Consider the following 14,699-nt stretch of genomic DNA (forward strand, 5'->3'; position numbering starts at 1 on the left):
AAATTTTATTTCTGTTTAGTTGTATATTTGTAACTACTACCATTTACATTTTGTGTAATATATGTCTAGATTAACCTATGTCTAGTACAAAAGATAAAAATCATTTTATAATAATACAATTTTTTTATTTTATTTTGTTGACCCAATTATTTAAAAACTAAAACTGCATAGATCATAACACTATATAAAATAAATAAAGCCTGTATTATCTTCTAACATTTAAACAGTTCGTATTTGGTCAAGTCAGTTTTAGTGAATTGTCCTATAAACAAATTTAAAGTAAGTTGTAACTTATCTGTATTTCAAAATAAATTACAGTATTTTATATACTGTAAATTTGCTTTAAAACTAAAAAACTAAATGTATAATTATATAAATTTCAATTAGCTACATTATATGATTCATTCTTGTAAGATAGAAATAACAAATGCGGATGTAAAAAATGTAATTGTTGATTAAAATAAACAACTAAAATAAGAACTGACTTATTACATTCATTTAAAATTAAAATAAACACATTTTCTGTATAGTTATTGTTAGATATATATTTGTATAAAAATAAAATATAAATTGGCATAACAATTAACAATTATATATAACTATAATAAAAATACTGAATTACTTATTATTAAATGTTAACTTAATAAAACTGTAATTACTCAGCTTATAAGAATAAAATATTAAAATTCAACTTAACAAAATTAAAAATAAAATATATAATTAATATTTAAACATAAAATATATTATTTATCATATTATAGAGTTTTGATTAGATTGTAATCGCAATTCTGATATCAATGGTAATTCATCACATTCTCCAGGAATTGAGTTATTCCAAGCACTCTAGAATATAAATATTTTAACTATTTGTACAAAGTACTAACCTAATGTACTTATTAGTACCTACACAGATAGTGATTGGGCTAAAGTGATTTAGATATGAATTAAACAGGTGTGCAAGTATAACTGTAGTTTCTATTATATCATTGATTATAAATAATAATAACTATTTACACCTTTAAAGTTGCATAAGATTTGAATAGATACATTTTACTGAACTAACCATGATTGAAAATACTTAAGTGATTCACAGTGATCTATTAACCATGGAATATTTAATTACATAATTTAACATTCACGAAAAAAATTAAAAGCATTGAAATAATATTAATCAAAATACATCGATATTATTATTACAAATTATAATTAATAATAATTTAGTTTAGCACCCACCTCAAAATTTTAAATTTAATAATAACTAAATATTATTATTATTTTTTTTTTTTTAAATAAAAGTAAAAACTAATTATACTATTATCACGAATAACGATAGATACTATGTTGGTATTTCAATATTAAAAACAGTTCATAAATATTTTTATACTTACATTTTTTTTTTCAACGCTAGTCTGAAGTTTAGATTCAACAAATTGAGGTGTACTAGTTGAATCTTGATCACTATTATTAACTAACTGACTGTCTGAAAGTGATTCGTTAATGGACGGCGTGACATTTGTGGATCTTGTAGAAGCTGGATTACTTGTTACTTTAAAACAATTGTTTTTTATTTCTATTTGAGGCACAACTACACCTTCGATTTGATCAGGAACAGTTAATGCTCCAAAATGAGGTACAGGTGATGTATTTTGTTTTAACAATTGATTACTCGGAATAGGACTCTGAAATAATCAACACAAATTATAACTGTATTTTTCTTTATTTAAAATATAATACGAATAATATTGTAAATACCACATATAGCTTCCCAAGTATGATGCAACGTATAGTATAATAAGTAGGTATGTTTGAAAAACTACTGGAATATGACGATAATGCTGCTATAGTGCGATGGGGGGTATAAGAGTGAGGTAGGATGGTATAAAATATTATAACTAACAGATAATTAGGTAATAAGAAAAAGTCACCAGAATAAAAAGAATAAATTATCAATGGTTTACGATATATATTACGATAGTTACTTAACATGTTTCAAATGAATTCCATGTACAAAATATCTACTCTTTAGACTATTTATATTAATTAAATAATTATAGTTACCTACAAACTTAATTTAAGTTATCTAACTATAGAACTCCTCTAAAATACTAGATATTACAATACTAATAAATATAGTAATACTACTATTTATTAATTTCTAATTTTGATTCATGATAATGAAATTTAACTGAAAAGACATTCCATTTACAACGATAAGTATAGAAATGTAGAATGCAAATAATGCAATATAGGTAATGACGTAATGTGATGTGTAGGTATATTACTCTTATATAACGGTAGTCGGTAGTGTTTAATATTGTAACAGTTAAAATTATTTGAAACCTTTAAGCAAAGACGCCACCGAGTTGGATACTTTATTTAACTCCCGTCGAGTCTTTTATCAATTTAGTAAGCTAATTATGCCTATATAGTATGATAATGTATATAAACAATTATATTTAGGATGCCAATTGCAGTAGGTATATTGGTAAATAAAAAAAGAAACTATAGTCAAATTAGGAATCAGGTTGTGAGTAAAGCGAGCTGTTTTTAAATTGATATCCCATGGAACAATCTACATATAAAAATTTGATAAGTTCAATATGATCGTATGCAGTACTTACGCACTACCTATCGTTGATATGATCTCAATCATCCTATATTACATACCTGACAATAACATAAATGTTTGTCAAATAAAAACAACATGATGTTATAGGATTTCAGGAAAAAACTGCGTGATTGTTAATAAATCAAATTTATAATGTCTATGAAAAAAAAGACGGGTCGCGTGATACACTATAATACGGTGGTAAACCAATAAAGTGAAAGAATGAATCGCACGGAACAGTATTCGAGCGATGGTGTTATACGGTCTCCAATCAGAGACAGCGCGGGGCGTTGTGTACAATAACCAATCATAATAAACAGGACAAAACGACTATTAAGAAACAGGGCAGGCGAGAGCCTGCGCCCTGCACAACGATATGGCGCATTATTAACCAAGACAACTATACAGTATTATTTACACTATAGTGTATTAATAAATATAGGTAAAGATGAATGTGGATCACAAATTCACAAAAAATACAATCGGGCGCATGTATCTACTTAAGCTATGCCACAAGTACCTTTTTTTTACTGTAAACTCCGTCAGTGAAGAAAATCAAGTAGTACCTAGTATAAAATTAATATAATATATTATTAAAAAAAAAAAAAATTATAATATAATAACATATCATATGGTTCACATTAAATATTTAAATCGTAATAAATAATCATTATACATAATAATGCAAAAATATATATAGTTGTCATAAAGGACCTTTTATTACTTTTTTATCTTAACCTGTATTCTGGTGGAGTTTATGCAATCAATGTAAATATAATCACGTCACAACTTACGATGCATAATTTTATTACACTATTATGGCTCAAGGATGTAAAGGATATTTTATCGAGAAATCGGTACCTATCCACATTAATTACTTTTATGGTTTTACAATTTTATTATCGGTATCAAATTGAAAATTAATAACAATGAAGGACTAATGTTCCTACAAGGAGCTTAACACAAGAACTGCAGAGCTACCGTTAAGAAAAAAGTTCATATAATAAGAGTTATCTTTGTTATTATTTTATTTTTATATACAACGTTTTATTGTCTTTTATTAATTAGAATTAGGTCAGGCCCAAGGAAAGAGTTTCCCAAGTGTATCCCGAAATGATCCTTTTTTAATACTCCGAATGTGTCCAAAATATAAGGTATCACCCGTGACCTCATGAGTGCATCCCAATATTGCAGAAGCGTCATTTCAAGTTTTTTTTGGGGGGTAAGCGAGGATTCAAGTAAACCATCTTAAAATTTCACCAAGCCATATAAAAATAAATATACCTACATACGACTATACGAGTATAGGTACGTCATTCTGCTTTCAATTATTTCTATATACATCGAATGGACCGAACATTGCATCAATATAAATAGTAAAAATCAATTTAAAAGCTAAAATATAATGAATAATTAACATTCATAATAATTGGCAGTATAGGTATACTAATATTGATAAATGTCAATAAAAAAATTAAAATACAATTTAAGAAAATTTAATTTTGAGTATTATTTTATCAAGGCATAGGCCAATTATAGTACTATAATTTTAAAAGTAAAAGGTACGACCGCACACCCTGATCCCTCAAATGACGCCCCTGCGTCCCAAGAAAAAAAATTTATATTTTTAACATAGCCCTAGTGTTTCCCAGTTCATTTAAATTTACCCGGGAAAACATTAAAAACAGTATAAAGGTACATTTGTCATTTTCTAAAATAAAAAAGTTAATCACTGAAGTAACAATAATATTTTTGAAAGTTCTTAATTGTGCAGAAAAACTGTTAGAAATATATAAGTGCATACTCGTAGGTATCTAAATTTAAGTCATTCGCAAGAATCAATAATTATTACCAGATAGGGATAATACGGAATATAATTAAGGTTTAGTACATTAAAATACTAGGTTTAATGAAATTATTAAGAAATAAAAAAGTTCGAGTCAATACAATGTTGATTACAGTTATCCTACATTTCAGCAGTTGCTAGCTATTCTATTCAAATATTGAACAATCTATTTAAAACAAAGATCATTTAATTTATATGTCAGTAGCCAACTTAGAATTTTTTAAGACACCTATTATAGGTGTTTATTGTAATAATAAAACAATTAAAACACGAAAAATTATGATACTAGTTAACTTAGTTAAATGTTTAGATTTAGCCGACTAATATAGAAACGAAGTTTGCGATCTGCACAAATAAGCATATGCAGAACTTTTTCGCAAAGTTGACAAAATAATTTTAGTAGGGATAACTTACTCTTCCATGAATTTCTTTTGTTTAAAATTCATAATAAAATATAAATGTTTATTATAGCGAAATGCTTCTTAAGTTGACTCTATCTCTTTCAAAACTATTAATTACTTGAAATAAAGGTATATATATATATTATTAGTCATTATTATTTGAAGGGTGTATAGAATCAGTTTCATATTTTCAAAATTTGTCATCAAATAATTATAGTTAATTAATAATTATTCATCTACATCACAATAAAAAATGTCCTAAACTTTTAACTGATAAATCAATGTACCTACAGCTAAAACTATAATTCCTAAATAATTTTCATGATACCCTCGTACCATAATGTAAGAGTGTACTAATAAATTATTTAAAAATCTGCATTTTAAAGATGAGTTGACAATCTCATCTCTTACACAGTTACACATGAATTTTGTTTTACAAACAAAATTTGAATATTTTTAGGGCATATATAAATGGTTAAATAAAATAAAATAGCTATTATAATTATTATATACAATAATTAGTAATCTAGAAGTTTTTAAATGTAAGCTATACATATAATCAAATAATTTCAAAAAAATTCAAGCAAATTTTTTTTTAATTATTAATAAATTTAATGTGTTTAACCATATATATATAATACACAGTCTTAACTTCCTAAAACAGAAGCATGAAATAATCTGCTGTGATTGCTTTTTTTTTTTAATTATTTAATATTTAAAGAAAAATATTATTTTAAATGTTATAAAATTTGAACTAAACTTTAATTAAACAGCATCAAGCCCGGATTAAGTGGAGAGCCAGGGGGCACGGTCCCGAAGCCCATCATTATTTTTAATGTAAATATATATTTTTAATGCGTAAATAATTAATAACTATAAAACAAAAATGTTCCTAATTTTAAATTACGAAAAATTACTAAATGATAATAAATATTAAACTGTTATTCTAATAATTAATAACATATAAGTAGTAATAATTAATATTAGGTATTCTTTATTCTTGATCTATTCGCATGAGGTGCCCACATAATATAATAAAAAGAATTGTTTGGCTAAAATAACATTTTCCAGATTAACAAGAATAATAAATAAATATAGAATAATCCAGGCTAAAGAAAATTTAAAATCATTAATCATTCTATATTCAGGAAATGATTTTTTGCAATCGATCAATTTCAATGAAACTATTCAACAATTTGTAAAAGAAAAAAATTTGCAAAGGAAAAAATGTTTTAATTATTATTCTTTTAACAAATACAGCATTTATATATATATATAATGTGTATAATAAATTATTACATACCTAATTATTAATTTATATAGCTTTATATACATTAATACATTATACTATACAAAAGTATACAATAATATACAGTTTTTAAAATGTAGAGATACAATTTTTTTGAAGTTAAAGTTGAAAAGGGGCCCACTGAGTTTATGGTGTCCTGGGGCCCAATCAATCCTTAATCCAGGCTTGAACAGCATTTGATTGTAAGCAATTAAGTTATTTTATTTTATATATTAATTATTTATCCATGTTTTTGTTTTAAAATATGATGTTATATACTTAATTAATATTTTTTTTTGGAAATAATTGTTTAGTGACCCATCATCCATGTTAATTTTAAGACATGCAAATAGTTATTGAATACTAATTGGTAAAAATTTACAAATAGCCATGGCTGTGGATGGTAGGAACCGGATGGAGTTGAAAGTTTTCTCATTTGCATCTCATATTGAAATGTTGGTAAATAACTGTGTCTGATAGTAGCTTTAAATTATAATTAATATATTATATATACAATAATTTATTTTTAAATGATTGTTTATATATTTACATTGATGCTTTTCTTGTAACATAACACAATCTAATTTTCTTAATACTTGTTCCATTTCAGGGCGATCTTTTGCTTTATAACTAACACAATTTTTGCCAATAGTCATGAGAGAAAGATAAACATTGTTTTCATCTGGTCCTGCCTTCACATCTGCCATGTCAGAAATTGGACAATCATTATTTTCAACATGATCTTTCTATAAAATTAAATAATAAAATGTATAGGTACATTTATAATGATAATTATTAAAATATCAATTAGAACAACAATAATAATTATTAAAATCAATTAGTTTCTTTGAATGCTTACCAAAAATTTATGATTTCTTAAACTGTCATATGCTCTTTGACCAGTAGCAATTTCAAAAAGTACCTAAATTAAATTTCATAACTGATATAGTGAATAAAATAAATTTCTTAATAAATCATAAAACTTCATTAAATATAATGTTATAAAATAAAGTTAAATACCAATTAATGTATAACAGTTGTTTATCTGGAAAAAATATCTGCATTATATAAAATATATTATGTAACAAGGGCAAATTAATAATTTAAAAAATAATACAGAGGGTATAGAATAACAACTCAAATAGCTTGTTATATGTAGTGAATAGGTGAAATAAAGATTTTCATACAAAACATTGTAATTTGTAAAATTATAATTAGGTAATATGGATATACAATATTATAGGCAATAACCAGTATTAAATGTTTAATAAATTATTCATCACTACAATGTAATTTAATAACCAAAAATAATTATAAGAAAATAATTTTTTAATCAATTTTGAGTAATTTACCTAATCATGTTTATCATATTAACATATTAGGATATATTTTACTTATTTTAAAACATAACATTTTTGAGTTCAAACATATGAATTTGAATTTTCATAAATATACAAGAAAATATAAATTCAATTCTATAATTACACTTATAATAAGTATAATAATTTAAGATACATACCACACCAAAACTATAAGTATCAACTTTAGTGGAAAACTTTTTGCCTCTTAAAAATTCATCTGGGAGATAGGGTCTTGTTCCGTGAACATGGCTAACTTTTACATGAGTATATTCTTGAAGAGGTCCTTCACGAGCCAATCCAAAATCACCAATACGAGGTTCAAAATATGGATCCAAAAGAATATTTGCACTAATAATAACAGAATTATAATTATTTTAACTGAGTGGGGCACATCTACAAAGTTAATTATATCAGATGTTTGAAAATTATTAAAAATAAATGCAATAATAACAATAAAAATTGGAGTATTAATATTAACTGGGAATTTATTTATTTTTAACTTACTAACTTAACTAGTAAATTAAATTTTTAATAACCCTAATGACAAAACAAGAATATTCATTGCAATAACTTAAATTTTCAGTTAGTTAAAAAATTATGTTAACCATAGATATTTATCTAAATTTATTTATTAATTAAATTAATAGATCAATATCTATGACTGTGGTTGAAACTAATTAATATTATGTTTAAGCTTAATCGCTTTATACACAATAATTTTAAAAATAATTAATCAAGTTAATATTATTACTTTAATAAAAAAGTGTAATTGTGTAATTGATCAAACACAAAATAAATAATAGGATGCATTTTTAACAAAATGTGTAGTATTTTTAATGCATAAAAGGTGATGATAGTAAAAAGAAAACAAAACTTTTTATGATTTGAATTAATGGTGGCATGGCAGAAATAATTTAAGAGAATAGATATTGATGACTAATGATCAACTGATCATAATTTAATATAAATTAGTATCTACTACGATAGATAGTTAAAATAAATAAATAAATACCTTTATCAGGTTATAAGTAGGTAATCTGGGAGGATATTGGATTATTGTTTTTGAAATATCTTAAAATCACCACATTACTGATTTTAATATTTGTTGAAATAACATAAAACTTTTTAAATAGGCAATTTTCTAACATTTGACATTTGAATATGTGAAACCTATTTTTGTTTAACTAAATAACTTTAAAAGATTCTTAAGTACCTTTTAATATCTCCATGAATTAAAGGTTTATCCATTCCATGTAAAAATTGCAATCCTCTAGCAGATCCTGTTGCAATTTTAAAACGAATACACCATGTTAAAGGTTTAGTTCCTTGCTAAAAACAATAAACTAATAATTAAAAAATACATAAAATTAATTATTATAATATTTGATAGTAAAATTATAAAAATGTTCAATACATATTATTCTTTTGCTAAGTTGCTAGTAAAATAACTATCTTTAAAAGAATTAAAATATAATGGTATTAAAAAAATTAAGTCAAATAATAATGATTGGCTATAATTTTTTCTTTCTAGCTGGAATGAATTTGTACTAGATTTTTAAAGTTATTAGTTTTATACCATATATTAATTTATTTCTGTATATCTGTAAGAAAAAACATATTTAGATATTCATTGGTTATTTTTGTTATATTTGAATAAAACAAGTTTGTAACACCAGTCTTGTAAGAACACTCCTTAAATTGCATATTAATTTAAATAATTGAAAATATAAGATTTTAGTATAATAAAAACTCCAAGGTTCCTAATAGGTTTTAATTTAAAATTCTACAGTTTATATTGAGTTCAAAATTATTATTTTACAATAAATACTTGTAAACTTACTCGACATTGTAATCGATCTTCAAGAGAACCGTTGATCATATACTGATACACTAAACATGGTTTTTCACCACCAATGCTAAATCCATAAAGGGATAAAATATTATCATGTCTGCAAGAATTTAAATACTTCAGTTCTCTTAAAGATTGTTGTCTTTGAGCTTCTAAAATATTAAATTGTTGTTCTGCTCCTTTCTAAAAATGTATGTCGAATTATTTTTTTAAAACTTTCTATCTTAAAATATATATTTAATTTAAGGTTGCCATAAATTCTGTTGGAGTCCTATTAAGCAGGTATTTTGGGATAACCAATTTTTTTAGAAATAAATTTCAATAACTTATGTCAAAAATTTGTTTTTTACTAAAAGAACAATATTGTTTTGAAACATAACAGTTAATACTTAATTGATCGACGATATCTAATTTAAAACTGTTTTTTTGGCTCAGTGACGATAATTAATGACATTAGATTCATTGTTTTGTAGTTCACGGACAACAATTTATGTTATTGACAATTGATTGATTAATCAGAGGAATGACAAGTTTTTTCCATAAACATTATACAAAAACTATCTAGTTTAAGATAAATACATAATATATGACAACCCTAATTTAATTCTTTAATTAAATGTATAATAACCTGAGCTTCAAGACGTTTAATAGCAACTGCTGTGTTTTTCCATATGCCTTTAAAAACTACTCCAAAACCTCCTTTTCCCAAAATATTTTCCTTATTCCAGTAATTAGTAGCTTGTTCAAGTTCATTGTATGTTATCAAAGGCGTACATGCTTCAGCAGAGGAAAACATAACAGATGGATCAGAATAAATATGCTCATTTATTTTGCCTGATTTAATTAAATCTTCATGTTCTAGATTATTTACTCTTTTATGATTGCTATCAGTGTTCAATTTTATAAGATTACCAGCATCATTCTATAAAAATAAAACATAGGAATAAGTAAAAGTTAAAAAAAAATTACCTATTGTATTAACATGGCTACAACTATTACATTTAAATCATTGCCAGTTTCTGTCTTTACTAGGTTACTAAAACTTTTATCACCCTGATAAATCAATTTATGATATTTATTATCCACTAAAAAAAAAAAAAAAATAAAAAAATAAAAATAGTTAACTATTAAAAGTGTTAAATTGTACTTAATATTTTTATTCATACCAAATGGTTTAAGAATGATCATTGCTCTGTAGTGTTGCATTTCATATAAGATAGTAAATAATTCTAATATTGTATGATTTTGTTCTCCCCATAATGTTAAAAGTTCATCGGTAGACGAATGATTTCTCATAGGAGCTTTACTAATTTTAAATAATGTTGCACAGTCAATTTTCATATACTTTCCACCTAAGAACAAAGTAATAACAATTCAGTAGTTCTTAATATGTAGATATGTGTATTATTTAATATAGTTAAATAATTAGTTACCTAGTTCTTCCCATTTATCATTCATGTCAATTATATTGCAGAGTTCTTTACGTTCGGTATATGGCAATTCATAAATATAGGTTTTTTGGTTTAAGTTTAAGTTGCTCATTATCATAAGCTTTACACTAAAAAGTTTTAAAAATTTTAAATTGTAAATACCTAGATATAATATATTAGACAAAAGAAGTAATAAAAAAATACATTTAAATGTTTTAAACAGTTTAAAATTTTAAAAACTGTGAATTTATAATAAATATATTTAGATAGAGATATTACCTTAACTATTATAAAGTAGAGTAGTACTAAAAGTAAAGTCGTAAAATAGTATTGAGTAAACACACTAACACTTCTGACCAATGACGCATTCTAACTGGTAATTGGTATCAACTTAAATCTTAATAGATATTAAGAATACTAAAATACCTGCGACTGTATGACTGCGTATTTAGTATTTACTATTTATGGAAGTGAATTTATTTTCCTTATCAATATTTTATCTATGTTCGGTGAATTGTGATAAAAATAATTGTGCCGCTGTGGTAGAGCTTCTGCTCTGTAGCGATGTGCCGGTGTGACGCCTGGAGACTGGAGAGTGGAGACTAATAACTACTACTATTAATGCCCCAGTCAGGGCCGTTTAAAGGAGGAGTATCAAGACTATTTTACCCCAGGCCCCGAGCATAGAATATTTTTTGCGGGCCCCTTAAAATCTTGATGTAAAAAACATATTATTTCAGGATTTATAATTCAAACCTATCTATTATTTCTAAAACCTTTTTCTTAATAAAATACCCTTAATACAATTTTATTTCGTCTCTGCAAACTAGTTTATTGTAATTATATATAAGTAAACAAGCGACATTTTTAGTTATTCTAAATAGTAAATAATGATAATTAAATATTATAATTTATAATAGACTATTGTTGTCGTAGTGTTGGAGAGTAAGTTAGAAGAAAAAAAACATTTTCATGATGATATTTTAGATTTAGAACAGCCTTTCCGAGATATTGAAAACAAATTTAAAGTTAAAGTGTTTATAACCGCATTAGATAGAGTTTTACCAGGTATTGAAAGCATTCAAGCAAGTATGGAAAAAATAATAAACATATTGTCTTCAATTATCAGTCCACCAGGTATAGAAAAATCAAGTGATGAATATTTGAAAACTCAAACTGAAATTATTTCAAGTATGTATCCTAATTAGTAATCACTAATCAGTAATGACGTGTGTGCTAATGTGTAAAAGAGTAACTATGAATTGATTAGGTACAAAATACGTGAAGTATCAACAGTTATTTTTGATGATAGTCAAGCTGCAATTCTGCATGCCTGCATCCATATGATATATAAAAAAAGACTTTAAAATATACTACCTCAAGCATGTATTTATTTTCGAATACTTTATATCATTTCTATGTCGGTTTCAACAGGAGAAAAATCTTTTACTAAACTGAAATTAATAAAAAATTATTTACGCACAACCACAGAAGAGAATCGTCTAAATCATTTAATGTCTACTTCTTAGTTCTTTCCATTGAACACTACTCACTAGTTAGCAAAGATTATAAATATGATGATGTAATAGACAGTTAACTGAAAAAAGCCAGAAAATAAATTTTTTAATAAAAATATTAATAGTATATTTAAAATAACAAAACAATACAATTTCTTTATTTTTAATTTTTAAATTTCCTTATAATCTATTTATTGAATCCTATAAATATCCAAGTTTCTATTTTTCATTGATATTTTTTGTTATCTAGGGATAATTTTATTTTTTTAGTTAATTTGGTAATATATAGTTAAGAAGTTATTTAAAATTTACTTAATCCATAAATGTACCAATACCAACGTACATTTTAATGATATTGGTTGTGGTTAAGGTTAGGAAAAATACATTTGCAAGAATTTTGTTAATGTAAATATGTATTTATTTTTTTTTTTTTTATTATATCGTGTTATGATGGTCAAAGGGCCCATTTATCTAATCATGAAAGTAGATTTCAAAATTTATAAAGAGTCTATATTATAGACGATAGTAATTACTGACCATAGTAGACAGTAGTTATAGTCTGTAGCTACTATATAACTTCCTATATCTAGACTAGAGTATAGTTGGTAGTAGCACTGGTAGGTAGTTAATCTTGGGCTATAGCATATGGCATGCAAGCAAATACTTTATATTTACAAATTTGATGCATGTTAATAATTATAATAAATTACAACAGTAGTTGGGTAATCTGAGTTACTACTAGTTCGGTATTACTTATCATTACTGTCTCGCGGATGCCTAGTAGTATAAAGACTAGAAACATCTATAGTTTTTTTCTTTATGGCTTATGATTAGTTTGACTTTTTGCATGAATAATAAAGATCTTTATTGTTTATGCTTATTTTATAAATAATTTTTTCTATATTTTCAGCAGTTTACAACCAGTGCTATAATCATACGTTTTAAGGACTCTTGTTGCGAAAAATAATTAGAAGCATTCGACTCATCACTCATATAATAGTATCATTAAAATAAATTATTACTCTACATTATTAATTTTTACTGACGTACAGTATAAAATATCAAGTGGGTTTCTATGATAGTGTGATAAATGTATTAAATTGAATTTAATGATATATCTATCATAAATCATTTAATCATTGTAATGTTGTATAATAATAATTTGTATACGAAAAATAACTTAAAGAGGAGACGATTTGTCAACCTATAATCTATATTATCACTAAGTAAATATATTTTACAATACGTTTTTTGATATAACTATTAAAATAATTTATTTTACTAAAAGTAAAATAAATTTTAGTTAAATTCAGGTTGATTTAATTTTTACCAGAAAACATTGCATTTATCATAAGAGAAGTTTTTAATTATTATAATAATAAATTCTATTTTAGCCAATATTCTTATTGTACCTTTGAGGTACAGATTGAGTATATAGCAATAAAGGAAAAAAATATTTGTACTGTTCATAATATGGGTTACGTGTATTAAATTATTATTATTAATTTAAAAACATTCACACGCGTACCTATGAGGCATTAATTACAAATTGAACATACAGAATAAAGTAGCTCATTTTTTTTTACAATCAGCCTAATAAATGTTGAATAGTCAAAATTATTAATAATTGTATAATTGCTTACCCATGGATTGTGTTATTTTCACTATACCTAATTCGTAATTTTTACTATAAATATCTATTTGTTGTAAGTTGTAGGTACAATTGTTAAAAGTATCAATTATTATTTAATGGAAAAATTTAATCAGATTCGTTTTATTAGCAATTATTAAATAATAAATAATGAATTAGCTCGGTTGGCCAGTCGGCGACTGTGGCAGTGTGGCTATTACTTAAACTACCATGACCCCCAAGCTAATCAATCGCTTCAAAACATTTTTCAGATGCAGCACATTAACTTTTTTTTGTGTACGCCTGTGTCCTGTGTTACCATACCATTTAACCATAAAATAGTAAACGGGTTCATTGTATACATATATGTATTAAAATGTCATTGAGTATGGTAAAATTCATATTTACGTAAAAGTTTAGTCTCCACGAATAATGTTCATTAATCATCATTAAAAAATATCTAATTTCGTATAAATTTCAATTACCTATCTATGGTAATTAATAATCATATATTGTAAAATCAATATACATTCATCGTTTGATCAATAATTTAAATTACCATACTATATAAAAAAAAAAAAAAAAATAATATACTACAGCAGTATTTTTTAACTGTGGAAGAATGACTAATGACTATAAGTTTATAACTAAAGCCATAGCCCAAAGACCTCCATACTAAGATAGTGGCAGGCTATTGTTTTTTTCGTCGGTTTTGTCACAGAATATGAAATATTGTCAATAGTTGTTTTCCCTCCAAAATACGGCGGCG

General features: G+C 24.9%; 1 protein-coding gene across 2 annotated transcripts; it reads right to left on the reverse strand.

The window, feature by feature from the left end:
* Nucleotides 1–703: 703 nt before the first annotated feature.
* LOC112591705 (serine/threonine-protein kinase pelle) lies at nucleotides 704–11,254 on the reverse strand. Of its 2 annotated transcripts, none has more exons than XM_025335606.1 (13): nucleotides 11,063–11,253; nucleotides 10,787–10,911; nucleotides 10,520–10,705; nucleotides 10,353–10,438; nucleotides 9,982–10,275; nucleotides 9,345–9,536; nucleotides 8,718–8,833; nucleotides 7,663–7,852; nucleotides 7,003–7,065; nucleotides 6,694–6,889; nucleotides 6,526–6,626; nucleotides 1,389–1,679; nucleotides 704–843 (listed from the first exon to the last, which is right to left on the reverse strand). In XM_025335606.1, exons 2-13 carry the CDS (start codon nucleotides 10,899–10,901, stop codon nucleotides 751–753), a joined length of 1,923 nt encoding a protein of 640 aa, XP_025191391.1. In that variant the 5' UTR covers nucleotides 10,902–10,911; nucleotides 11,063–11,253; the 3' UTR covers nucleotides 704–750. The 2 variants fall into 2 exon arrangements, with proteins under 2 accessions (XP_025191391.1, XP_025191392.1); XM_025335607.1 differs by lacking the exon at nucleotides 704–843 and adding an exon at nucleotides 3,129–3,174 and having other exon boundaries at nucleotides 1,602–1,679; nucleotides 11,063–11,254.
* Between the last annotated feature and the right edge of the window lie 3,445 nt (nucleotides 11,255–14,699).

Source organism: Melanaphis sacchari, unplaced genomic scaffold, assembly GCF_002803265.2.
Source record: "Melanaphis sacchari strain LSU unplaced genomic scaffold, SCAv2.0 Contig141_pilon_pilon, whole genome shotgun sequence".
Classification (NCBI taxonomy): Eukaryota; Metazoa; Arthropoda; class Insecta; order Hemiptera; family Aphididae; genus Melanaphis; species Melanaphis sacchari.